The 27,141-nt window shown below is 36.6% G+C and overlaps 1 protein-coding gene and 1 long non-coding RNA gene across 13 annotated transcripts in view; one reads left to right on the top strand and one right to left on the bottom strand.

Moving 5' to 3' along the window:
- The window catches only part of KCNMA1 (potassium calcium-activated channel subfamily M alpha 1), a 454,315-nt gene extending 437,068 nt beyond the window's left edge, over positions 1 to 17,247 (top strand). For 4 of the 8 annotated variants that reach the window (XM_021398809.1, XM_021398808.1, XM_021398805.1 and 1 more), the window contains 3 exons: positions 5,748 to 5,942; positions 7,552 to 7,670; positions 9,085 to 11,535. In XM_021398809.1, coding sequence (XP_021254484.1) covers positions 5,748 to 5,942; positions 7,552 to 7,670; positions 9,085 to 9,334 — 564 coding nt within the window. In that variant the 3' untranslated portion in view covers positions 9,335 to 11,535. Of the gene's footprint in view, positions 1 to 5,747; positions 5,943 to 7,551; positions 7,671 to 9,084; positions 11,536 to 16,837 lie in introns of those variants that run through there. The other 4 variants (XM_021398811.1, XM_021398812.1, XM_021398807.1 and 1 more) reach the window with 4 other exon arrangements.
- Positions 1 to 27,141, bottom strand: part of LOC110399693 — an 84,425-nt gene that overhangs the window by 38,919 nt on the left and 18,365 nt on the right. Inside the window, exon 1 of one of the 5 annotated variants that reach the window (XR_002439337.1) lies at positions 4,030 to 4,346. The exons of the other annotated variants lie outside the window; for them this stretch is intronic. This is a non-coding gene — a long non-coding RNA (uncharacterized LOC110399693). Of the gene's footprint in view, positions 1 to 4,029; positions 4,347 to 27,141 lie in introns of those variants that run through there. 5 annotated transcript variants of the gene reach the window in all.

Below are 27,141 nucleotides of genomic sequence, written 5' to 3'. Positions count from 1 at the left end.
AATATTAATTTGTTTTAAACAGTGTTGCATTATTCCTGTTTTTTATATAAGTTTATTAATATAGGAATAGTGGATTAACAAATCTCAGAAAGTACGGTCACTTTCTGATTCAAATCAAATACTGGAAGTTACTACCTTCTGCTAGTGTAGTGTTATTTCCTATAAAACGACATTATTAGACACTTCAAATTTGAAATCATGTTATTTTCGTATTTCAAAGGTAAAAGGCTTAACAAAGTTCTCTTTTCAAAAGACTGCCTACAGGCTATCTACAGTTTGTCGTCTGCAGCAAAAAGCAGTATATTCCAAAGCCTGTGTTTCACAGTGTTGTAGTTTGAAGATCATTGATCAGAAGATAATAATGAGCTCAAAAACTGCACTATCCTTTTTACTTGGTAACAGAGGTCACCCTAGGCTTCAGCCAAAGTGCACGAGTGTGCTCCGTGTGAAGACTGCACGCATGGTTCATGTTTTAAGTGAACAGTGACTATTGTTAAATCATGCCAGTAAAGCATTATTATGTCTTTGAAGAGGCATCTACTGCCATCAGTGACTTGAATGATATATGAATATTTGTTATGTCATAACACATGCAAACCCAGGGAAATAATAGATATTGTCTGTTAGTCTCGGGGTGAGGCCACTCCTGAAAAGCAAAGTACGCTCTCATCGCCAAATGGAACTCAATTGAAAATCATGAGATAGTAAGCATCTTTTAGACAATGTATAGAAAAGGTAGAATAGAGATAGAATAGCTTAAGAGAAACATGTTTTTTTGGAGAGGAGAACTTTTTCTGGGTGATGTTGAGACAGTTAGTCCAGTTAATCCTTTGCATATGAGCAAACCAGTTTTATAAACACAGTACCTTCAAATGTTTGCAAAGTTGGCTCGAGAGCCAAAGTTTGCCCATGTCTCCTTTTGGTCCTGAAGCAAGGAGAAGCATAGAAACTCCAGAGAATTGGCATCCCTGCCACAACTACCAGGTAGTGCCAGAGTAATGTCCCTAGAGGCAAGGATCTCCAGAACCAGACTACAGTTTCACAGTTGGTATCACAGAATTTATTTCCTTGTGCTAGTATCTTGAGTCTTGCTTTTCTTTTATAATACAAAATCCTATTTCTCTGTATAAACAAAAGCATCACAGTGAAAGAGAATAACAGTTTAAAGCTACTTTTCTGTGTATCCCGTATTCAAGAATTCTCCCTTCCTCAAGAGTTTCTCATAGTCTCATTATGGAGAAAAGAATCTGTTTTAATCTATGACATGGACATTTTGAAACACAAGACTTTTGTGCAAGTCAGCAAGCAGCATCTTTTACCTCAAAGTGCCCCAAACTTCTTTAAAATTTGGACAATATTTTGGGAATCAATACATTTTCAGACACTAAAACCCTGTTGTTACTTTCCTGCTCTTTATTCTGTCTCAAAGACTGGTTTGTTCTTAGCAGAAGTCCGTGATGTTAGCTTAGTCAATCTTCGTGTTTGGATATACATTATCTACTTATCAGAATTCCTCCAACTGGAAAAGGAAAAGAAGTTAAAAAATTTATTTGAAAAAGATGTTAAAAAACTCATTTTAAAAAAATCACACTGCCATAAAAACATAAAAAATGGCAGATATGACTTGGAAAATGACAATTTTAGAGTAATTATAAATGAAAAGCAAAATGCCATTAAATTTAAAGCAATGTTATTAAAAGATGTGCTAATTTTCAGTTAAATTTTCTGTAAAGGACCAATTAGTTTAAGAGGCTTGACAGCCTCAGCTGCAAAACATAAGCACTCTGATAATTATACTTTAAAAAATAATTGAATGAAAAGGAAAGCATCCCCAAAACACTGGAAAGAGCTACTCTACAATTCAGGTGCATAGGCTAGGTGGCAGTGCTAGCTCAGATATCTGTGCCAGGATTTCCTTGCTATTTACTCACTTTTAGTGTCTATGATGTATTTCCTCTTTTCTTTATTTAGCCTGTACCATGTTGTATTCTCATTGTGGATGCTGATTACAGTGACACTACACAGATGTTCATTATGGGGTACAGTTAATGGCTGTAGCAAACAAATATATTTTCAGCTATGATTTAACAGCCAAGAAAAGGAATTCACTGCCATAACTGAAGAATGTTGTGTTATACTTTTACAGCAGCACCTTTCCAAAGTCATTCAGTAGAGTGCTTCCTTACAAGTACTGGCATATCCAGGCCATGTACCCTCCCACAGAGCAAGTAGGAGATCACTCTCAAATTAATTTCAGTGTATTATTATTCCAAAGGAAATGGATATCAGCTAGTTCAGCTTTTCAGTGTTAGAATCGTAGAAATCATAGAATCATAGGAGTGATTTGGATTGGAAAGACCAACATGATCAGTGTTGCCCTCTTCCAAACCAGCAAGACGTAGTAAAAGGAGTATGATTTTTGTGACAATTAAAAGCACAGGTGGATGGGTTTTTCCTGAGGAGTGCTAAGTCAAAGTATGGGAGGAAGCAACCTTATTTAGTAAAAGATGCCAAGCTACCACTTCCTTTCCACCCATCCTTGCTTGATTGCAGCTGGGCATTTTCTTGTCAGCTGCAACACCAGCACTGTCCATCCTGAAAGCTGGAGTCTTTGCACTCATTGATAGCAATTGAAGAGAACGGTCATTTGGCTGCACTCATCCATCTGATTAAATGGTAACATCCATATCAGTCATGGCGTGAAACCGAAATTGAGCCATTGTTCCAAGAGAAATGTTGCCTTCTTTGCAAATAAGTGTCTTAGCTTTGCCTTAACATTTGTCTAGCAGTGGGAGGCCTTTGTCGCATGGCAGCATTCTGTTACACTGACAGTAGGCTGGATTCTTTTCCCATTTCCACCGGTTTCATTGCAGTTTATGGCTACCAGAGTTACTCCTGGTTCATACATAAGTCAGAATTGGACCCATTTTGTCTTACTTGATCTGGGTTTTGGGGAGGTTAATTTTGTTTTCTCTTACTTTATTTAACTTTATATTTTATTTTATTTTATTTTATTTTATTTTATTTTATTTTATTTTATTTTTATTCCTATTAATGAGTTTTTGACAGGTTCCTGAGTTGATACATCAATTTACATTTGGCTTTCATTTCTCAGTTTAATATGAGATCTACTGTACAATGAGCAATATGGCCCCAGTATAATTTCTTAGTAGATCGTTCTATAGTGAGCTGCAACTGAGGGTAGTTGTGCACTTGCACAGTACAAAATGCATATGATCTAAGGTTATATGTGTTTAAATCTTGGATTCTGGCTGTAGAAGCTGTGATTTGCATTACAGAATAAAGAGAGAATGAGCTGTAAACCAGGAAAGTTTGTCCTAATTATACCTACCTCCTTAAAGAGCAATAAAATCATTTGTACATCTTCAGACTTTTGCATGTTTTGCCAATCACTGCAAGTCACCAGTCTATGAGAATGTTATTTTACACAGATCAACATCACTTTTGGAGTAGCTGAACATTACTTGTCAGACTTGGCCACATTGTAATAAGCCTATAAACCAAACTTGAAAAAAATCTACCTGTGGAACCGTGTATTACTTTTTCTCCATGTACTATCTTGATTCATAGCAGTACAACTAAGAATAGTATTTTTGAATAAACTAATTCTGTGAATATGTATGATTTAAGTGCCATATAGAATATGCAGAAGCATGTTTCTACTGAAAGGGCTTTTCCAGTTTCTATCATGCAATCTGCCCATCCTCTGGATCTGTCAGTATTTGTCTTTATATCCTTGAAACTGGTGTCAAGGAACATTGCTGATTAACTTCAGGAGCTAAGGAATTATGCTAATTATTTTAATTCTGTCTGCTAAATAGTATACACTAGCAAGGCCAAGAAAAGAGACCAAACAATGCAGATTTTTTGATTCTGAGCATTTCCATGTTGGAAAAGTATAGCAAGTGGGAATAGTTGCCAAAAGAAGGCAGTTCTGATCCTCACCTCCATGAAATCAAGTACGAAGTAATTAACTGAAGAATAAACAATAATGCCTGATTGTCTTACCTGTCACCACTGCAGTTCCCATTAAACATCATATAATCATTCCAGACTTTCATTCCTGCAAGGAGTCACAATGATTTTTCTTTTTGCTAAGAAAGGTTTGTATTACCCTTGAATTATTACATATTTCATTCACATATGTATGAGCTGGTTTGAGATTAGCTGTTGTTTTAGAGTAATTCCTCCTGCTAATATAAGACTACCATCACAGTATGCTTTGTATTTAAAAACATGTAGTGCCTTACCCAGTTTAATTTAAAATATGTGGGAGCTGATGTGATGCAAATATTTGCTTTAGGGCTTGCATGACAATAATAGTATTTTCCTCTCATTTTAATTTTGTCAACAGGTGAATGGCATATATGCCTATGTAAATAAGCAGAGATGCTTGAAGTTATGAAACTTCAATGTAACATTGAAAAATGTTGCCACATAGCATTCATTTTCTCCTGTTTTATCTGTCAGCTCAAATAAACAATAAAACTGAGGTTTCATTATGCAAAGAAAGAATATCAAAGCAACATGGATAGGGAGCCAGTGCTGTGTTTTGATCTCAGAATAAAACATTTCAACCTGTACCTCAGTTTACCTGTGTATTACAAATAATTGCATTATATGGGAAAAGCAATGAATTTCAATGAAAATTATTATTGAGATCTTTGCACAAGCATTGTTTGAAAACGCAGTATTCATTTTCATGTTGTTGAATTACACTTGGTCCAAGTCCTAATTTCAACAAAAATCATAAATCTAGTAATGTGAATTCTGTGTTTACTACAGCTAGCTCATTTTCTTTTCATATGTTCCCTGCACTTGCAAAGCTTCTGAAAACCCAGACATTGGTGTCATTGTAAATGATGGTGTCTTTTTTTTCTGGTGATCATTATTTTTTGCCCAGTACATTGCACTGCAGATACTTAACTGGGTATCTCTGAACTATACTAGTATACTTTTAAGTGAACTTAAAAGTCATTCATCTGGCATTAAATTAATATTTAAAATGCTCGTTGTTTGCCTGACGGACCAGCAATGCTACAGATGCTGGCAAAATGTCAGTGTGGAGTAAATCTTCCCTAATAAACCACACTTACCCTATACCCTAGAGTTTTTTAAAAGGACCACCAGGATCCCAAACTCATCATACATTTATCTGGAATGAACTCAAGATGTTTAATTGATACATGCTTATGTCTGAACACTGTCAAGTCTCGTAATAAGATGTTTAGTACAATACCTTGGTTAGACTGCTAGAGTCCAGCCACAGTAATAAGTAATGACATTTGCAGCACAAAGGCAGATCCCCAACGAATTGGTGACAAGAGTAAAAAGGCAATCTAGCCTATGTAAGCTTTAAATGTGGTCTGAATTTTACAATTACATGTCCTAAAGCCCATTATTAGACATGAAGGCAATGAGAAGGAAAACAGTCATTGCATCACTACTAACGCCAATTATAGGGAACATAAATCATTCAAATTTTTGTACTTTAATAAAAATCAACCAGAATTGGTGTTTAAAAGGAAGGATCTAGTATAGAAGCCTAATGGGATAGAAGAAAATAGAGTAATTGGAGGCTGCTGTCTTTTCACTTTCTATATAAAATTATTTGAAGAGACAGCCAAGAACTTTAAACAGCAGAAACCCAGAAAAGTTGTAATTTGGATGTCTTCAGTTGTGACTTTAATGGTGTTTGCTTAAAGAGCTTTCTTTTATCTCTGCAGACATACTTCAATGACAATATCCTCACACTGATACGGACACTGGTTACAGGAGGAGCCACACCAGAGCTGGAAGCACTGATTGCTGAGGAAAATGCGTTGAGAGGAGGTTACAGCACGCCCCAGACACTTGCAAACAGGGACAGGTGTCGAGTTGCTCAGTTGGCTTTGTATGATGGGCCATTTGCAGACCTAGGGGTAAGATCATGAGAGAGATGTAGGATCAAAACTGGTATGAAGTCTATTTATTTTCTTTAAGCCTGAATTAAAAATCTATCTTAGTGCATGCTTTCTATTATTTTGTTTCAAATAATAAAGCTTTTGGACAGTTTGACATTTTAATACATGGCGTGCCAGATTTGCGCTTATGCTTTTTAAGAAGTTATATGACTAACTAGTTTACTTTCCTGAGTATTTCAAGCAGAGTGAAAAGTCCTATGGCTCTTCTTACTCACGTAAAGATATGGATGAGCTGACTTCGGGAAAATAATCATCCTAATAATAATCCACTTTATATATTAAATATCTACACTCTTTTTGGGTTTTGATGAGTTTATTTAATCTTTGCATAGAGATTCAGTTTCTTCTAATACACGTATTGTCTTGGAAACGAAACTATAATGTTTGTTTTTTGTTTTCTTCTGGATGAACTAGAATACCTGTGAAATCCTAATTTTCTGACACTCACTCAGTTATGCTAAGGGTAAAATTAAAATTTAAAAGAAGAACAATTTTTTAAAATGGTGTGCTTGGATAAAGTAGTATTTAAAAATGTTTTCTGGGCCAAATTTTGTACTCTTCTTGAGAAACACCAGATTAAGAATTAAAGCCAATGAGAGCACACAGATAGAAGTAAAAAGCGTGTCAATACCTGTAAAAGTCCATTCATGGTTGAGACTAATAGCTCATCAAAACATATGGGCACTCAGGATAACATTTTCACAAATAAAATGAACAATACCAGTCCTTCAACTGCTGCTTTCCCAGAGCCTCAACTGCATTGTATGAACGAACACTGAGTGTATTAAACACTCGTTGTTACTTAAAAATCAAAATTTTAGATATACAAATTATCAAATATAAATTAATGTTTCTGCTACTCAAGGCAATTATTTTATATTGCTTATGAAATAGGCATACATATCATTATTTTAAAGTTGGAGATATGCAATTATTTAACTCTTCAGATCCCTTATTTCGGTTGTGCTCCTCAGTAAATTTATTTATCAAGATGACAATATGGCTGCTGCCTAAAAGGGTCAAAAATGCTAACAATTTTTAAACTGTGATTAATGTAATTTATAGAATTATGCAGTCTTTGATACCAAAATTTACATTTCCACCTTAAAACAGATCATTAACTCTTTCCAGTTTAGCGACTTTGCATGGACCTACGCTTTCCAAAATAATGATCACTTTAAGTAATTACGTACTTGAAGTAAAACATTTAGTTTATTCATTTGCTTTGATAAAAGATTCTCATTTGTGACAAAAACAGGCTGTCTATACATTGTCCTTTTGGTACAAGGTCCTACTGAAAATCCACTTCCCTGTCATTGTGTTAAATGATAAAAGAGAAAAAAAACAGTTATTATTTTTCTTTTCTTTTCCTTTCTTTTCTTTTCTTTTCTTTTCTTTTCTTTTCTTTTCTTTTCTTTTCTTTTCTTTTCTTTTCTTTTCTTTTCTTTTCTTTTCTTTTCTTTTCTNTTTTCTTTTCTTTTCTTTTCTTTTCTTTTCTTTTCTTTTCTTTTCTTTTCTTTTCTTTTCTTTTTTCTTTCTTTCTTTCTTTTTTTTTTTTCTTTCCTAGGATGGAGGCTGTTATGGAGATCTATTTTGTAAAGCACTGAAAACATATAATATGCTTTGCTTTGGAATTTATCGATTAAGGGATGCTCATCTAAGTACTCCCAGCCAGTGCACTAAACGGTAAGTCTGGTCTTAGAACATCTCCCTCGCTGTTCTTCAGACTTCTGGATGAGGATATCCTAATGCCTCTAAGAAATCTAAAAAAGTAGATTTCTCCATTTTTTATATAGTTTTTCAACAAGAGCTAACTCTTTGAGTACTTGTGATAACTCTTCAGCTAAATTAAAGACATAGGTTTTATCTAATCATCATTTCCTCCTGTAAATGGAGATTCCTCTGTTGGTAGGCAGCATTTTAACTTCAGTAAAACTGAGGCTGAACTCAGTGCTTTAAACAGAATGGATACATTTTGATCTTTGCAACCCAAAGGGTATTTAGCGGCTTACTTGAAATGTGCATCCACTAGAAATACACACATAAACCCATATCAGAACCATCATAAATATGCCATCCATTACTGTTTCATTCTTTTCAAAAAGCATAATTATTGGCTGGACATGGCAATAAGCAATAAGCAACACTGCAGCCCACTGAAGTGGTTTCATCCATAACAATTTGGGTAGAAAAATGATTTTCAGTTTAGATTTACTCTGTACTTGCTTTATTTGGGATTATTAGGTGAATTAATAAGTGACTGCAGTCCCTGAGGCAGTTAAGCCAGATATCTTGCCAGCATTTAATTTCAAAAGAACTTGTGTGTTTCAGGATACTTACTCATTTCTTCCTTATAAAGAAAGTTCCTATTACCTTATCACGTACAATGCTTTTTACAGACATGAAAGATTTTAGCAGTAGGACCTAAAAGCCTTTCCTATCTTTGAAAGAGGTTTGGTTGCAGGTGGGGGATCATTGAGATTGATAAAGTTTCTATTTCAGGCCTGTATATGTATATTTATCAATACTGGATCCTTGGATTTCTCTTTATTAATGCCCTTTGAGGTCAAGAATCCGCAGGTGAAATGAAAAAAAAAAAAATAACTTATACATTTTCCTTAAGTTGTGTTATTTATAGTGGTAATACAAACAAATAATTATATTCCTCACTCAGTTGACATTATTTAAATAAACATAGAGTAAGTATATACTTCAATATTATTGCACTTAAAATCCAGCTTTAAGTGCCATTGCTGGTAGGCGTATTGTTTTTTTGTCAATACGTGAATCTGTTTACTAGAGTCACTGCATTCCAATGCAGCTAGAGAAAGGAGGGTAAGCTGTATGCTATGTTCTCTGAAAAATCATGATGTGGTTTCCTTGGAGAACATCCTACTCAGTCAATATCTGTTCCACTCAGCAAACTTTCAGAGTGATATCTGACATAAGATGACACTGAAAAAAAAAGTGGTATTATGTGAACTAAAATCACGTACACATTCAAGAAACAGAAATCTTTAAAAAATGTTCATGAGATAACATCCCTAAAAGAAAATTTTGGTTGAAATCTAAACATACTTCCCTCTTTCTTTCTTTGCAGTTATGTTATCACAAACCCACCATATGAGTTTGAGCTCGTGCCGACAGACTTGATCTTCTGTTTGATGCAATTTGACCACAACGCTGGCCAGTCCCGGGCCAGTCTTTCTCATTCCTCCCATTCCTCCTATTCTTCCAGCAAGAAGAGCTCATCAGTTCACTCCATCCCATCAACAGCAAACCGACCGAACCGCACCAAGACCAGGGATTCCCGGGAAAAACAGAAGTATGTGCAGGAAGATAGACTTTGATGTGTGTATCTGATCCCACTGTGTGTGAAACTTGCATTCACCACCCATTCTCCCCAGTTAATGTTTCCAACAGTAATGTTCCCTGTTTTCCCATGGAGCTCTCCCTTTTTGTACACATATTTTGCATATGTATGACAGTGTGCATGTGATTGTCATTTTTATTTCACCACCATAAAACCCTTAAGCACAACAGCAACAAAGCAGACGGACCAAAAGTTATTTATGATACTAGGGGAGAAAAAAAATCCAAAACCAATAGGCACACTGAAAACATAAATAACTCACTGCGGTTAACTACATATCAGAAAACAGAGTATATTTAACATGAACACTTGTTTTTGATGTTAGAGTTACACAAAGAAAGTCATTTAGTGCAGACGTGTTGATGTATGTTGCAGTAGGTTTTTATAATTGTATTTACAGGAGTTGCTACATTTATTTGAAGCTTATAAAATTAACGCATTGCTAAAAAAAAAGAAAAAAAGCCCACAAAAACAACAACACACCTATGGCTTTTTCATTCTCTAAGCTTAAACTGTATAGGGCTTGCGCTGTTTGTATAGATTATTGTTAAGCACCTGCTGTATACCAAAGCAACATCAGGGACTTTTCTGCTTCTTCAAAGACTTTATCTAAAATACTAGCATTTTGGAGATAACGTTTTTTTTCCCTTTAACACTGACATTGTCTGGGCATGGAGTTGTAAAACTCCAGTGGTTTAATTTAAGTTTAGAAAGAGTCTAATTGCATATTAAATTATTATTCTGTCTATTTATACTGCCACATGAATAGCTATATTTTCTTTCACTTTTGACATTTGGGATAAAAAGCCATATGTATCATAAATATTGGGTATAAGTCATTAAAAATTGCCTTGCTGGGACTTTTACGTCTTTAAAAGGTGAATTAGTCACCTTATGTACAGAATAAATAATGTTCAGAAAAGAGCAAGCATTTTTCTATGCTTAAGTATCAGTTCCTGAGGGACTTTATTCCTTTCCCCAGATGGTAGTTTAACTTTTCAAAGTTAGAGTGGTGGTATAAATCTTCCAATGAGAGTCCTAATATGCGAAGATCCTCCAGAAATCCTGAGCCATGTTTTAGCCAGTTCTTTTCAGCAGGTGTATGCCAGTACACGGAAAGCAGGAATACATGGGAGGACAAAACTGAGTGCCTTTAAGATCAGTGAGCTTCCTTCCCATTTGGGAAGAAAAGGTGCTGTGCCAAAATGGCTAATGAATGAGCAGAACAAGAGAACTGGGGTGGAAACATCTACTCTACTGAGACATCATGTTCTAGGCATTTGTGTATTCTCACTGATGACTCACCCAGCCAAACAGAGATTGTTGCAGGGAGTTACGTAAAGTAGAGGAAAGGAACCTATCCTAGGGAGCCAAAAAATGATACTTGAGGCTTATTTTTAAATTTCAAATGCCAACCTTCTGAAATCTAGAAATAGTTCTAGGTTGTGTGAAGAGGTTCCCTGGGTGATGGGTAGGAAGGCTAGAAACTCGTGCCACCTTCACTGTCTACCCAGCAAGAAAGCATGCAAGGAGAAAAAGAAATACTTGGACATGGGAGTGATTAGCATTGTATCTGCCAACCCAGACAAGGTGCTTTTATGGTTAGTGCTGTTTTTTACCTTTCCCTTCCCCAAGCATGATAATTTTGAAGATTTGCTTGCTGTGTGAATTGACAATGAAGCCAAGCACTTTTACTGACAAAACCTGTAACCATAAAAGTGGGCTGCAGAGAGCCACTGCGTAGTGTTAAGCATAACAATTGGAATACAGTACATATGTTTGTGTGCATTCAAATGCAGCTGTAAGTCCTGTCAGTGAAATATGTTGCAAATTTTGGTTGCTCCCCTGCAAATGAATATATTACAGTTGCTTTTGATCATAAAGATAAATTCATGTTTTTCTTTTTGCAAAGAAAGTTACCATGTTTTGCCCTGAGAATATTTATTTCTACAAGGATGTGCCAGTTAAAGTGCTCAACAGGAAATATGACAGTTTAAAAGCATTGTAAAACTTACATAGCTTACTTCTTTTTCTAAAGTGCAACAAGGATGAATAGAATGGGCCAAGGTATGACAATTAATGGTTCTGCATGACCTAGCAACTGCTGTGGGTTTCCTTCTATAACTTTGTCCTTGTGAAAACTTGTGGAATTAAACAAAAAAGTAGTTAAAAACTTTATTCAGTTATTGGTTTGTTTGTTTGGTTGTTTGGTTGTTGTTTTTTTTTTTGCCTTTTTTTTCCCTCCAAACCAGAAGTAAAACTGGCTGCTGCTGCTGCTGCTGTTGCTCAACTCTGTTTTATTTTTTATCCTCTCATCAGCTTGCCTTTCTAATTGCACGTGTCCTCTTATAAACACCCGGGTTCCCACTCAGTGAAGATGGCTATCCTGGTGCAGACATTAATTTCTCATTCCTCATTCCAGCTCCTTTCCTACCCTCTCTTCTCTCCCATCCCTCATATATGTTCATGAGCATCTTTTTATGTTGGCAATATTGACTGAAGATAGTGGAAAGCAGTTACGCATTTTGGAAGAATGTTAATGGCTTTGACACCAAAATGCTTTCCCATTAACATTTTATCTGTTTTCCATTTGGTAGAGGAAGGAAGGGTGTTAATATGAAGCCACTTGTCACCTACTAAATAATAATGATTTTATTAAAAAAATAGTATTTGTATAAATGTGCAGCTCAAATAGGAAACATACAGTCTACATTAGAGAAACAATTTGTCTACTTTGTGAGCAACAGAAGAAGAATGCCTAATATGGGTGCAAATCTAAATCCTTTAGATCATTCTGAAATTTAATTTTCTTCTGTCTTCTGATCTTAAGTCTGCAGAATGAGTTCTTACTTTCAGTTATTCCATGTGCAATTTTCACCATTAAGTATAGTCATACAGACCAGACAGTTGTTTATTGAAAAGATGAAGATGTTCTGACATGGATATACTGATGAAATTGGAAGGTTGGTCATTAAATGTAGAAGATCTGGCACACCTCCAGGCTGTTTGGCATGGGTTCCCACTGGCAGAGTCAGGCATTTTTCATTGTCAAAAGTAGAATTTGTTTTGTTACTTTAAAAACAGAAAAATCAACAAGAGCAAGTCCAGAATAGTATTTTTGTCCCAAAACTTTAGTTGCCTTGGACTAAACTAAAGGCCCTGACAGAGAGTAAGAATAATTTATTCCTTCTCTGTTCCTGCAAATTACTTCCTACCTACCTGATGTAAAATATTCATCTGCCAAACAAGAACTTCAAAGTAGGTGGAGAAACTTTGATTTTATTTTTCTAATACAGGAAGAAATTTCATGGGAGAGTTTTCAGCTTAGTTTTAACCACGGGGCTTATTTGTGGGACTACCCAAGCACATACCTGTCAGCCTTATTTGAAACTGGTGTCACAAACCAAAAAAAAAATATCCTTTTTTAAACAACTGTAAGGTAACCTGGGATTATGGTGAGAATACAGACTCAGTAAAACTTAGTGTCATGTTTAGCTGGTACTTTCTTTGCCTCTACTCTATTGAGAAGGTGTTTCACAGTGACATTTATTCAAATGTGGTTACTCAGGCCAGAACTTTTAAGGAACCAGGGCAAAAAAAAATCTGTTTGAGAGAACTGTGAGAGTGTTATACAAGTTGAAGTAATCTGCATTTCAATCATTTCATTTGTAATTATTGATATGTTTTTATGCTGCAAGGAGGTCTTACACAAGCTATTAGTATTTATTTATTTATCTGTGATGCAAGCATGAAGCCCTTAAGACCTCCATTAATAGATTTGGGTGCTGATAACCCATTACAAATACAAATGTATGTCTGAGAGGATGGTAATTGTTATCCGCTTTGTGATACTTTTGAAGTTACTTAGCCATTCCAACATCTCTCAAGTGATGATGTCAAAAGGAAATCCATCAAACAGTGTAGGAGGATCTGTAACTCTCTTGAAGAGCTCTTATAAAAAAAAATTTGAAAACTAGGCTTGTTCACACTGTAACATAGAAATACATATGGTAAGGTTCAGTATGCACGTGCCAAAAAGGAGAGGAACAGACAGGACACAACAGAGGACTACCCACATTCTGGTGGATAAATCAGTAACTGAAGTCTTGATTTAAAAAAAAAATCTAGACTTTTAAGGAAAAGGTGTTTTTGTTTTAAGATGTGCAAAGATCTGTGCTAAGACTTTGGCAGACTGTAAGCATAACAAAAAAAGACTTAAAAGTGTGTTAGGGATTCAAGAAGGGTATTTAGTAAGTCGGAGCAGAATTCGCCAGAAGTAAAGATGGGGAGAGTCACTCCTCCCATTTCAAAGGTAAGTATAGTGGCTAATGGACTTCCACAGGAGTTTCGTCATTATATGATCAAAGATGATTTCAACAGTAGAAAAAGAACAGTGTACACTTTACAGGAAGTGTAAAGCTGGGTCCAAGCATTGATGCTGGAGATGGTAACGCCTGGATTAAGGTTTCAGCACTGGCAAGAAGAGATTTAAAAAGCAAAAGACGTCAAATAAAATAAATAATCTACAGGTTTCTGCATTTACTAATTATTTTCTGTATTTATTACTTGCCAGCTGAAGGCATGAAGAGACTTGATGGTGTCAGTTTCTAAAGATCAGCTCCCTGGACATGAGTTTTATTGTAAAGATTAACATATAATTATCTTGTGTTGCAGTTCCAGGGAAAGCAGGGGCAAAGCAAGTGCTTTTCACTTGCTGCTGAGCAGCACGCTGCAGCTCATCCTCAGCACCAGTGCAGTTCTTTCCTTTCTTGCTATGAGATTACCTTAACTTGCAGCAAGTTTTGTTTGTAAGGAAAGTTTGTGTACCATATGTTAAAAAAAAAGAAAAGCTAGAGATAAAAGTTCACAGTGCTTAACTTGCCTCAAAATCATTTTAAACACAAACCATTAGAAAACTGTTAGTTTGAAATTGTTTATGTGATCTTGCAAGGCTTTTAAAACATGATAACCATCACACTTTACACCTCTCTGAAAGGTTAGTTTAATCGTAGATCACATAAAATTGGTTTTCACAAATGCATAATGGTTCATGTGTCACACTTGAACTAAATGGTTTTTTAAATGGAGCTGAAATTATTTTGATGTGTACGCATTCCTAGATTTTTTTCCTACAACCTTTCTTAAAACAGCCCCCATCAGAAGCCATTCCCTTAAAGTCTCATTAATAATTCAGATGTTCTGATGACTTTAAAAGATCTATGGAATTGAGGCTTTTTTTTTTTTTTAAACTGCTTGACAAAAAGATAAATGAATGTAGAAAGAAGCAATAGGAGTCTGGCAAGCTGTAGATCATCTCTGAACAGATTGTAACTTTATCATTCTGTCAAGAAGAATAATTTAAAGCACTTAATCAGTTAGCTTCAGTGTGCAGGATGTAACATTATGAATTCCTATCATCCAATCTGTTCAAATCAAAGGGAACTTAATTATAATAGGTAAGAGAGAGAGAGAGAGATGGGAAAAAAAAAAACGTTGCTCAGACTCAGGCAACTTTAAGCAGGTAGAAAAATATTTACCTTCATCCAAAATGAGTAAGATATTTCCAAAAGAAGAAAATTATATTTTTGATAAAGACAGGAACACCAGTACAGTCATTCTACTTCAGTAATCAACCATTAATTAATGATACAACTCCTTTCCTTAATTCTTTTAATTATTATAAATGCATAAGCACAGATAACAAATACGTCAGTAAAAATAATGGATTAGCTTTCCTGAGTTTGGGGTTTGCTGCTGGGGTTGAAGTGTTGCAAGTAGTTGCTTAAAATCCACAGCAGGTAAAAGTTTATACATTTTATATTCACCAAAGTGACTGAATAGTCAAGTGACTCTGGAAGTTAATCCACTTCTTCAGAGCCCTAACTTAGCAGCTAGCTGCTTATTTTTACGCATCTGTGCCTGGATAGTTGTCTCTCACTCTTCCTGGTCTTCCAATTTGTGTTCTAAGCTCCACCTCCTGAGCTTGGAATGAGGAGGATTTAGTTTTAATTTTTTTTTTCCTTTCTTTCTTTCTTTCTTTTTTTTTTTTTTTTAAATAAAGGAGCACCCCTTCCACTCTTTCCCTGATTCCAGCCCAGAGACAGCAGCATTTCAGGGGCAAGCTGAAATGCTAGTTTGCATTATGTAGTCAGACAGTGAAGCTGCCAAAGCATTCTGACGTCCCCACTGGGAGGAGTATTGCATAAATGTAAGCACGGCCACTCTGATGTGGCACACATTGAACATGGCATGTAACAGTGAAAATGCCACAGCTGCAGAATACCATCCCAACATCATTTGAGCTCATTGCTCTGCACACCCACCTCTGGAAACTGGATAAGGAGAGAAAGAGAGGTGGTTGAAGGGAAACCCTGTTCACAATGTATCAAAGAACAAGCACCCGATGACCATAAATTGTGTGATGATGATGAGTTTCTAAGTACTAAAATAGAGCCCTTGCAAAGCTACATACCTACAATTAAGGAATGACACCAGCGTTTGCACTGTAAAGTGCTTAAGGAAATCCTTTTCTTTTTTTTTTCTTCTTTTTTTTTTTTTGTGAATTTTGTGAAGCTTTTGTCCACACCTGCATTATGAGCAATGCAGAACAGCGGCTGCAATCCTATGCAGCGAGGGAGTGGCTGCAGTCTTACAACCTCTTAGCATCCTGCCTCCTTCCCACACTACTCCCAGCCTACCCCAGAGCAGCACCATAAAATTCTTCCCACAGTGACGGAAACTGGCTCTGCCCAAACATACCAAAGGACTGGTGACCCCACTAATAATATTTCTTTAAGTGAATCCTTGCTTCCCATGCCTTTCTGTCATGTATCACAACCAATCTGTTCAGGATTGAGCCCTTAGCACCTTCAGCACCAGGTAGGTTGCATCCCCATGCCCAGGACAAAAACCCACAGCCAGGTTGCTCAGTAGCCACGTCACACTCATACATGTCCTCCGGCACCAGGGCCTGTGGGACATCCTCCAGGCATTCTGCATGAGAGCAAATGCCTCCAGGCTGAAATGGGACAGAGAAGTCCCCCCAATTTTTGGGATACTTCTCTGTATAGGACTCACATGCTCTTTTCTGCCCAACCCTTACCCCACCTGCTCTCCCTGGCTTCTCAGTTTAGCCTTTTATTTGTACCATTTTTTTTCAATAAATGAATCAGAGGGCATTCACTTGAGCATGAAAACAAAAAGAGCTCTCACAACAAGCAAACTGCCAGTTTTCTTTAACTTCTATCAAATGTGCAAATGTGTCATGCTCCATCCATAAAGAGTATTTTCAGAGGTATTAATCTAATGCACTGTATTGCTTTTAATTAGTCAAACTCACCTTCTATTGATTGCCTTTTCTCTATAAACTTTACTGACTGCTACCCCCCTCTTTTTTTTGGTGTTTATGTTTTTGTGTGCTTCTCTAATTAAAATTCTCATTTTCCCTCCTTATTCTGTCTCTACCCATTTTGCTTCTTAGCAGAAAAGAAATGGTTTACAGATGAGCCGGATAATGCCTATCCCAGAAACATTCAAATCAAGCCCATGAGCACCCACATGGCCAATCAGATCAATCAATACAAATCGACAAGCAGCCTGATACCACCAATCAGAGAAGTTGAAGATGAATGTTGACTCCTTCGAGGCCAGAACTATTTTTTTAAAGCCTGACAAACTTCATGAATGGTGATGTGACATTTATTCCTCTTACATGCTGAACCACTGATGGAGAAGTTACGAAGGGCAAGCGTAATGGGAAAATAAAGTAGACAGATCTTTGTTTGTCTGCCTTTAATATTGCTTCCACGTATTTTGGAAACTATTTCATTTATAAATGAACATAATCAGAACTAGTCATGTATAGCCTCTAGCATTTTAAATTATTTTTTTTTATTAGAAAAAAATATATTTTTTCTTTTTTTTTTTTCATTGTCAAGTATTTTCCCTTAAAAAAACTGCATATGTGGCCAGACTCCTAAGAAATATTAGGAAAACAACCACACCTCAGTCTTTGGCTTAAAGGAGAATGATGGTCGCAGTAATAAGGACATATAATTAAGGGAGACAAAAGATACATTTAAAAATAAATAAATAATGGTCCAACTTGTATTTTAGTAAATCAAAAAAAAAAAAGAAAAAAAATAGTTCACCAACATGTTTCTTTACTGGAGGATGTGTATTTTGTTCAGCATCGACACCAGCTCTTAATAAACTGAACTTATTTATTTTCAAAGTTGAAAGTCATATTTTTATACGTGTAACATTCTGTTGAGACGTCCTTTGTTTTGTTACCATACACAGCTCACCTCCATGGCCATGGTCAGGTCCAGCCACCCCACCCTACACTGAGCAATCCCTGCAGAAACCCTGCATCCTCCGTGACACTAAGCATAGCAAACACCGCCCTGAACCAGGGACATGGCAACACTTGTTATAAATGGCAAACCTGACAATTCTGTGCTGCCCATCTACCATCTGCTGTTGGTAATTCAAGGCAGTTCCTCTTCTTTTGCCACCTATTACAGTGCTTTAAGCCAGAGTGCATGAACAGTGCATGAACTCATAAGTCATAAGCCTTCTCGTCTATCATATTTTGTTGTTTTCTTACTTCAGAAGAGCTGATGGTCCCATATCTGTCTTGCTTATCTGACTCAAATGCCTCCTGATCAGCAGTGAGCTTTATCTCCAGACCTTTGGTGACAGCACACACCTCAGTGAGAGGCACACTGAGGTTCCTTTGATGAGTTCAGGTCAGAATAGAAACATCTGGCTTAGCCTCAGTTTCACAACCTCTCAACATAATGTTGTCTTTTGACTCTTGTACCAAGCAACATCATATTTTAGCATTTTTTCCCCTCCTTTATTTCTTTCTTTCATTGTACTTTGTTGGGATATCAGATACAAAAGTACAGAAATAACCAAATCACAGTAAAAGTAATGAATGTATCTATAATGTTACCTTACAAAAGGCCTTTGACAGGTGCCTTTTGTGTCAGCAGTGTCACAAAGTTGCCAACAAGCTTTATAGCCGTCGGACAAAGATGTGATGTTTCATATCTGTGCTGCAGTATCTATTCACTCAAGCATTTGATGTTCTAAATGATTAAATAATGCTCTCTATATCTCAAATTAGCAACATCTGACACAACTGTGTGAATAATAAAAAAATGAAAAATAAAAAAAAACGCTGTGCTACTGAGGATTAAAACAAAAGCATAAGACCCAATCATCAGGAAAAGCAGATTTCCATTGCGCAAGTTAACCTGAGGCTTTATAATTTTGCAGAACTGTGAAATACCACAATAAAACACACCATGGTATTTTTATCATTAGAGAAATATCAGTGAATCCAACAAATGAAAAGCAGATGATATTAATTTATTGTGAAAATAATTATGTCCACTATATAATCCAACATTTAAGCTAAATATCTCAGCTTCAATGTTTGTCCAGTGGCTGTGGTACAAATATAGCCACACTACCACCTAATAGGCTTTATTCTGGAGTGACTTCTTGGACTGTGATTACTTTGTTGTTACATTTTATAGAGTAGTTATTTAAACAAAAATAACAGGAATTATTATACAGTATATGTAAAATTGGATTGTTTAGGATATTTCACTCTCCTGCAAAGAAACAAAACAATTTAAGCAGTTTTTCATTACAATTATTTAGACCGCAGTTATCACATCTCACATTCCCAAAACAAAAGACAATTCTGGTGAGTTCTTCCAATCTCTGCTACTTGAGCTATTAACATGCTATAATCTGCATCCAGTTTCTGCATTGGGTCACATTAAGCCTTTACTTTGAAGTCAGCGCTCCTTTTTCATTTATGAACTGCATTCATATTAACCACAGTGAAAAAAAGCTGGTCCTCCATACAGGAGAGTTTCTGAAATTTATGCTTGACTTCCACATGTGTACACAAATTATCTTTTTTAGAAGACTGCTTGTTTAATTGTACATGTAATTTATCATAGACAGTGTCATTTCTGAATATCCTTGCTTCAGAAGTGAGTACTTGAAGTATAAAACACACTAATGAACCATACACAATAATCCTGCATCGCTAAGGTTTGTGTGTCTGTCCAGTTTAACTGTCAAACATCAAAATGCCATACTGCCAGCTGTGAACAACTAAAGGATAAGCTCTGATCACTCTATATGTAAAGGTAGGAAGATAGATCAATAAACAAAGAGCAAGAAACAGAGAAACACAGTATATGTATGCTTTTTGCACTTCCTGTTTGTAGAAAACCTAAGGTAATCAGTGATCTTTACTTCTCTTCTTGGTGACCAGAGACTCAGGACTGGTTTCTGGCAATTAGATGGAGGAATAAGTAGGAAGCCCAGTGGAAATCTTTTGCTTAGAGCTATTAAACACCACAATAAGGTCAGCACCAATGGTTGGAAATATTATATTACATCAAGGCAAGTGGTTTGGAAAGTGGCCTAAGTGGTAGGTGACAGGAAACATGACAATTGATAGAGAAATAAATTTTTGAACCTTTTACATATTTCTTACCCTCTGTCAAAAGAGAAGAGAAAAAATTGGATTCTAACTTTCTCATTAGTTGCATGCATGATCAATCCAGGCTAAACAATTATTCATAAATCAAGAATTGGTTTATGTGTGCATGTATGAGTGTGTGTTCACATATGTATTGACATATATGTGTTGTATAACATACAGATCCAAGTATGGATACATGTACGCATATTTGGGCTTTGTCTTAGTCTTTAATACCAGCCAGAATCATCTCAAGAAGCATGGCATTATGTTTTATGGAAGGGTGAGGTGAAGATATACACAGAGTGAAGGGAAGTATGTTACTTAGTGCTTAGCACATGGAGAAATTGTACCTAGCAGTCTTGCCTGGTTTGAGCAAAGAGAAGCTGTGCGTTGGTCAGCTATACACTGGCGTTGCAGTGACAGCACACTGCTGGCCTCTCCTCACACACGCACATGCTTGCCTGATTGTATATGGCCTGCAAGCCTACTGGGCTCTGTCTAATGTCTGGTGTTTTAATTCAGCCCTCAAAGCTTTGGGCAAAGCACCATGCACATCCTCCAACATCCAAGCACAGAAAAAGTTAATGATGTGGAAAAAACATGTTCAGAGCTTAAATGTGATGTTAACATGGGTACACAATATATTTATTGAAATAAACAGAAAAAGCATATAGAAAAATATAGAGAACTCAATTGTAGAAGAGATGGTGCAACCATTTCCTTGAATGTTACAAAGACTTTCCAAAAATGCCACCCCTGTATTGACAGGGCTTGTTTTTTCAACTCAACAGCTCTGGTCAAACAGCAGAATGTGAACGTGGCTCAAAGTACAAGCTTCTTTGTCCAGGGTATGGTCATTTATACAGTACTACAAGTACATGGACAAAGTCATTATTCCGCCTATGGTACAAAGAGACACTGCAAGCCCTGCTAGCCCAAAAGACGGGAGCATGGGGACAAAAAGTTTGAGTGTGTCAGGGAAATCCAGGGCATCCCTAGCACATAGCTATTTCCTATTTATGTTTGATGGGAAAAGAAGCATTGCTTACACAAGGTGAATGCCATAAAATTACTGGTTACAAAGCCCCTGTTCAGCTTTATTGAGCCCCCACAGATTTCTAAAAACAGGTGCAGAGTGTTCACCAGCTTACAGGCTGCTGTAGTAGCTGTGGCTGTACAAGGTTTAGGCACACTAAATATCTTTTATTCCCCATTTTTCACTTTAAAAAAAAAAACAACAACAACACAATCACTCAAACATGCATGGGAAAAGGTGCAACTGTCATTGGCCAAACGCAGAAAAGAGAAAATGTGGTTTGTGTGTTATATGCAATGAGACACTGCAACAACAGCATCTAAAGCTTTTATTACAGATTGATGGATGGTAAGGAGAGGTAATTGCTATTGGTGGGGTGTTTTTTTTTTTTTTTTTTTATTGTAAGGAGTACTGTCATTTCTTGAAGTTCTTATAGGGAAGAAGAAGGAAAGGAAAGTGTAAGAATGTGTTCCCATTCACAGGCACTGTTTTTGTTGTGTTTTGTATGTGTGGAGCTGTGAACAGCGTCTAGCCAGTACTGCAATAACTGGATGCATAAACTAATGCATGATAAAAGCAATAACTTAAAAAATAGGTAATTCTGCATGTCTGTTTTCACTATCTGTTCACTCACCTTTTAATCCATAAACTTGTTAACAACTTCCCTGTTACAGCTGACTCACATGGACTCAGAAAATAGAGCAAACACATGCTCTCACCATGAAGCATGGTTCATAAAGGCTCTCAAATAGCAATGTATTTGAAAAGAGCAAATATTAAAATTGAGGTGTGGTGGATTTCATTTTTAAGGCTGTTATCATCATGAATTTCTTCATGATCAATAATGTGTGTGTGTTCCAACTTTCATTTCAAGTTTAAAGTGTACTTAAACAAAGCAACTAAGTGTGTGAAAGGGGAAGAGCTGGGCCAAGAGAAAACAGAAATCCTTCCCCTGAGTTATGATGGCCTGGAAACATCTGTCATTGACAATGGCAGACATATGAAAAAAAAAGAAAAAACACAACCCATGTCAGGTGAAAGGAGAGTTCTTGATATTCCTTCTTTTGTTCTCCTCACTCTGCCATGTGAACCATCATTCTCCCCAACATTTGAACGTGCTTTTCATTTTTTATAACTTCCAAGGGTGTTTTATCAATCCCACGCTTAGCAAGAATTCAAAAATTATTATAAATGCATGCTTCACTTCTAGGTCTTTTCATATTCAGTTAGAAGGCATAAAATCTGTAGAATTTTTGTACTGAGCAATATTAGTAGGTGTGGGTACAGCTCCTGTTTGAAATGAAGAAAGGAATGGAGATGTTCAGCTGTGGCCACTGCCTAAGATCCTACATGGGCCTATAGTGTGGATAGTTCTACCCCAGCATTTATCAAGCTATATTTATATAACTAATGCAGCTATCCTGCACAGATAGATCTTCTCTACTATAGAACATACGACCACATAGAAACTATGTATTCTATGATGTTCAGTAGCCTACATAACCAAGTAAATTCCACTGAAATCAATAGATAGGACTGCTGGTCTAATGTCTCTGCTTTATCTAATGGTGTACTACTGTTAACTGTCAAAATGAGAAGGAATGGGGTAGGGGGGAGAAAAGAAATACTCATTTTTATCACTTTGGATCTTATTAACAGTAACATCTAACTTAAAAAGCTAAAAAGAGTAATGCTATATCTAATTAGAGCCTCGTTGAGATTAAAAGAAAGCTTCTTACTGCTTCAATCAATGCATTTTAGAGGAGAGCTTTATAACTTAAAAAAACAACAAAACAAAACAGCAAACACCACCACATACAGGCAGCTGAGTGCATATAATAGAAAAACTGATTTTCGAGGAATTAAAAATTGGGCATATGAGCATTTTGTTAACTGGACAATAACTATAAGGAACAACACAAAAAGATCAGCAGAAGTTGTCTCAAGTAGCAGTTAAAAATGTTGATTCTGCCATGGTGTTGCGTGGGACACACACATGCTTAACCAGTGCAAATAATCTAACCTCAGCCAAAAAAAAAGTTGATATAACCTTAACTCTCGCATTTCTGCAGAGTTCAAGGCTGACTTTTTTCTTCTTTCAGAAAATAAATACACAAACTTATGCATACAATATATTTTAGTTATAGTTTGGGGGTAGGCATGGGGGGAGTAGTCTGTGAACCAGCCATTAATTTACAAGTAAGTTCATCAAGAAAAAGGAGTATGACTTCATCATTTTACTTTTTAACACTATGGATTGATGAGAGAGAACAAATGCTGGTGCTCAGAAATGATCTACCTGACTTTGTCATATGTAATATCCAGTGATAAATATATTGTCCTGTAAAAAAGCTTTGTACATAACTTGTACATGGTTTCATTTTGTATTTTTCTCAGATTAAAATTTATGTATTTGTGTTCTAAAACAAGGAGAGATTTCTGTGGGTTTTTTTTTTCCTCTTTGAGATTGTCTGTGCCCTGAAAAGTGATGTAACATGCATCACCAAGTCAATAATACATTATTCACAAACCCAGTATTATTAATACTTTGAACTAAAAATGACCCAGCTGCCAAACTCTCTTACTTGCTCTCCAAGACCAGCCCTTTTCTAATAATTAATATCAGCTGCCGTTGAGGAATCTGTGAGAGCTGTAAGTGAATAGTTCTGCTGCAGTAACAAATATCATCCTTGTATTAGTTATGTAATCAGACACTTTTGCAATCTGGTACAATTTAGCTTCTTTAAGTGGCTGAACACAGCATCTCTCTACAACTTCAGCTCCAATAGCACAGGTTATGATGGACTGATAACTTTGCCACATAGTTTTCTGATTTCTCATGATTGATAGCTGTCAATGGTTTACGGGCGTTCGGCCCAGTTCCGTGACGAATGGGACAGAGGACCCACGGGCCCACGCCCTGGGAAAAGGGAAAAGGGAAAAAGGGTAAGGAGATGGCCCTGAGAGCAAAGAACAGCAGCAACAATCTGAGGAGAAACAAACTAATTTACTAAATAAGATATCAGAATGCAAAATAACACACTATAATACAATATATTACAATTTAAGCTGATAAATCCAATACAGAGAGAGAGAATGTCCCAAAATCAAGGTAGGCCTTACTCTACTACTGACGATAAGACAGCTGGAGAGCGAGGTGCTGCCAAGACGAGAGACGGCGGAAAAAGGGACAAGGTCTCGTGATCTGCAAGCTTTTATCTTTTCCCTCTGTCCGGAAATGGTAACAGAGGAGAAAAGCACCCTGGGAAATGTAGTAGTCCTCTTCTGAGAACCAGGTACATTCACTACATGATGTTATGATGTGGAATACCAATAACCAAAATTCACAAAACCATGACAGATAGTGTAGCGGAAATGCTAAGCCATGGTCTGAACCAGTGATTGAGTGATTGTGGTGGGAAGGCAGGGCCAACCCAGGGGAGTTCAGGTACATGCCTGAGCCTTCCAAAGGTAAGCAGTTTTTTTTCCTTTGTTTCTGTGTCCACAGCTGCTGCATTTGGGCTTGTTCTCATTTGCTGTAGCTTAGGATTGTGCCATTCCTCTATTATTGCTGTACTTTCCATCACATTATAGCGTTACAGATATATATTAAATTTATTTGCAAAATTTTAACTGCGCTCCTTTTGTTTCAGGAAGGGAAGGAAGCATAGCCATACATGCATATGTATGCTCTTATATTTTATAAAAAAGTCAGACTCTTTGAGATCTGTAAGATTATATACATGTGTTTGAGATTCTGCAGTTTAAAATAGCCTTGTTAAAGTTAACGCCATTAATTTCCAGTAGAGGAGCATCACATTTTTAATTGATCATAGATCTTGTTTGCTACCAAAACAGAGAGAGGAAAGATGGAGAATCAAACCTGACCAAAGAATAGCTAAGGTCCGAAGCTGTTTTGATGTATCTACAATTGTATTACTCCTTGATACAAAGGTTAAGTCGAGAAACACATTTCAGCTCCTCCCAGAAATGACATAGTCCAAACTAGCAAGTAGCCTCAGTGACCAGACAGGCTGCTCATACCTTTTACAGATTATGAGGCAAGCCTGCTACACTTTCCCAGTACCTTAACTAGGATACAATTGCATTTTCTAGTACATGATGATAAACAAATAATTCTGTTATTTAATTGCAAATGTATGATTCAAGCTGGAGAGGTGATTTCATAAGCAGAGATTTGCACATTAAAGGCACTCCTTTGAGACTAGAAAATGCGCATTGTCTAGAAACCTATAGAGGGTGCAAGGCTGCATTTTTAGACAAGCTTGATTTTGTTTCCTTATTTGTTTCCTGGTTGGTGTTTTTGTGGGTTATTTTATGTCCCAGAGGTGTGGGGCAGAAACAACAATTCTGACCAAGAGCTAGATTTTAGGGAAGGGGAACATGACTGAAATTCCTACTTCACAGCCCAAAGGGGAGATATAAGAGTTGCCATAATCTTCTTACAGCAATACAAAACAAAGCAAAGAAATGAAAAAAAACCAAACAAACAAACAAAAAAAAACACCACCAGCTTCTTTCCTGTTGTTCCTCACCACAGTCTCACTCTTCTCCCCATCTGCACCTCCCATTAAAAAAAAAAAAAATTACTGACTGTATGAAAATAGAAGATTTACCATCTTTCTTCAAAGGTAGAGAATGTTCAGGCCCATTTCTATGTATTGAGACAAAAGTGATCAAAGATCCTATTAAGTGAGTCCTTAGCAAAATAACAGCCTTTGTACCTTCCAGCAGTCCCAGGTGTCATCTGTGCAAGCTCACCAGTTTTGATAGCAACAGTGAAACAGGATTCATTTAATGGCAGGAATAGTGATGAAAATTTTGTGACATGATGCCCTTCTTTCAGAAATGTACCAATATTAGTGGAACAATTGTGCTCCCTTCCCTAATCTTATATGATAAAGGTAAAAACAATAATGATGATTAACATTTGACACTCTCTCCCTGAACACTACAATCCTTAGGCACAGTTAACATTAAAAAAAAAGCAAATCGTACTACCAGACAGTGACAGTGGAACAGGTGTGGGCAGCACATATGCCAGGATTACATCCCTTACAGCTGCAGGTATTAATCCTGTAGAGTCATGCCATTGCAGTATTGCTTGCTGAACAGCACAAAAACAGAGCAAATCACAGAGCAGTTGCACCTGGTGTTCCGTATGTTACACATTAAGAGATAACATAAAATGTACAGCCAGATTTATATAGAATCAGTTCATCTTTCTACTTCTCTAAATATAAGGAGGAAAGAATGATGGACAGAACATGAAAAATATATAATATCTTGAGGTGAGAGTGTGCTTATGTACACTTCTGCAACCAAAATTTAGCTTTCTGGGGGTTTTGGCAGGGGATGGACTTGCTTTGGTTTGATGGTGGGTTGTTTGTTGATTAGGAAAAGCTATACATCATCTGATTGTTTGTACTACTCTACCGAAGAAATAGATATATGTCAGATAGTTTGGCTTTAGACTGCTTCTAATCATTATGAATTTATACGGCCTAAATTAGTCGTGTGGCTCTTAACTTCTTTGAAAAATGTACTAATTAATAAATCAATCGACTAATTCTGCAGCCTTGAGCTCTAAACATAAAGTCAGTACAACTTCTGAAAAGGCAGAGAATATAAAATTAATAATGTAAAATATTTTACTATAAACTGGTAATCCCACTACTTGTGCTGTAGGCTACAGACAACCTCCTCAGCACTAACACATTCCCTCCTAGTTAAAAGTTAAGCCTTATCATGAGGACCTACCCTGTAGGGCTCATAGGAGTGAACTTTTTTATCAAGGGGTTTTGGCATATACATGGATGTGCCTTTCAAATAAACAGCTGCTTACCATACCTGTAACTTGGCTAATTTTTTTCCCCTTTGGAAACAAAGCTGGACGGAATATGATTGTAACAGTGCAAGTTCTGCCACCTCGCTAGTAGAAACCTAAACAGTGGTACCTATTTTGGCATGCAGCCATCTTGTTGAAATGCAGAGCCTACCCCAGATCCCACAGCTATAACAAAAGAAGGATCTAAGAAGCCTGAAGCAGGGTGACTGATAAATGTGAGGAGCTCAGATGATCTGAGACCAGAGACTAGACACTAGAGACTAGAGGCTGCCAGTGCCATGGTATTTTGCTGCAAGGTGAGCCTAGTCCAAACAGGAATATGAAGCTGCTCTAAAAACAGGTGAACAAAAAACAGGTGGGGGG

The sequence above is a fragment of the Numida meleagris genome, chromosome 5 (assembly GCF_002078875.1).
Source record: "Numida meleagris isolate 19003 breed g44 Domestic line chromosome 5, NumMel1.0, whole genome shotgun sequence".
NCBI lineage: Eukaryota > Metazoa > Chordata > Aves > Galliformes > Numididae > Numida > Numida meleagris.
Note: the sequence above shows the minus strand (reverse complement) of the source record. Positions and strands in the feature narration are given on the sequence as shown.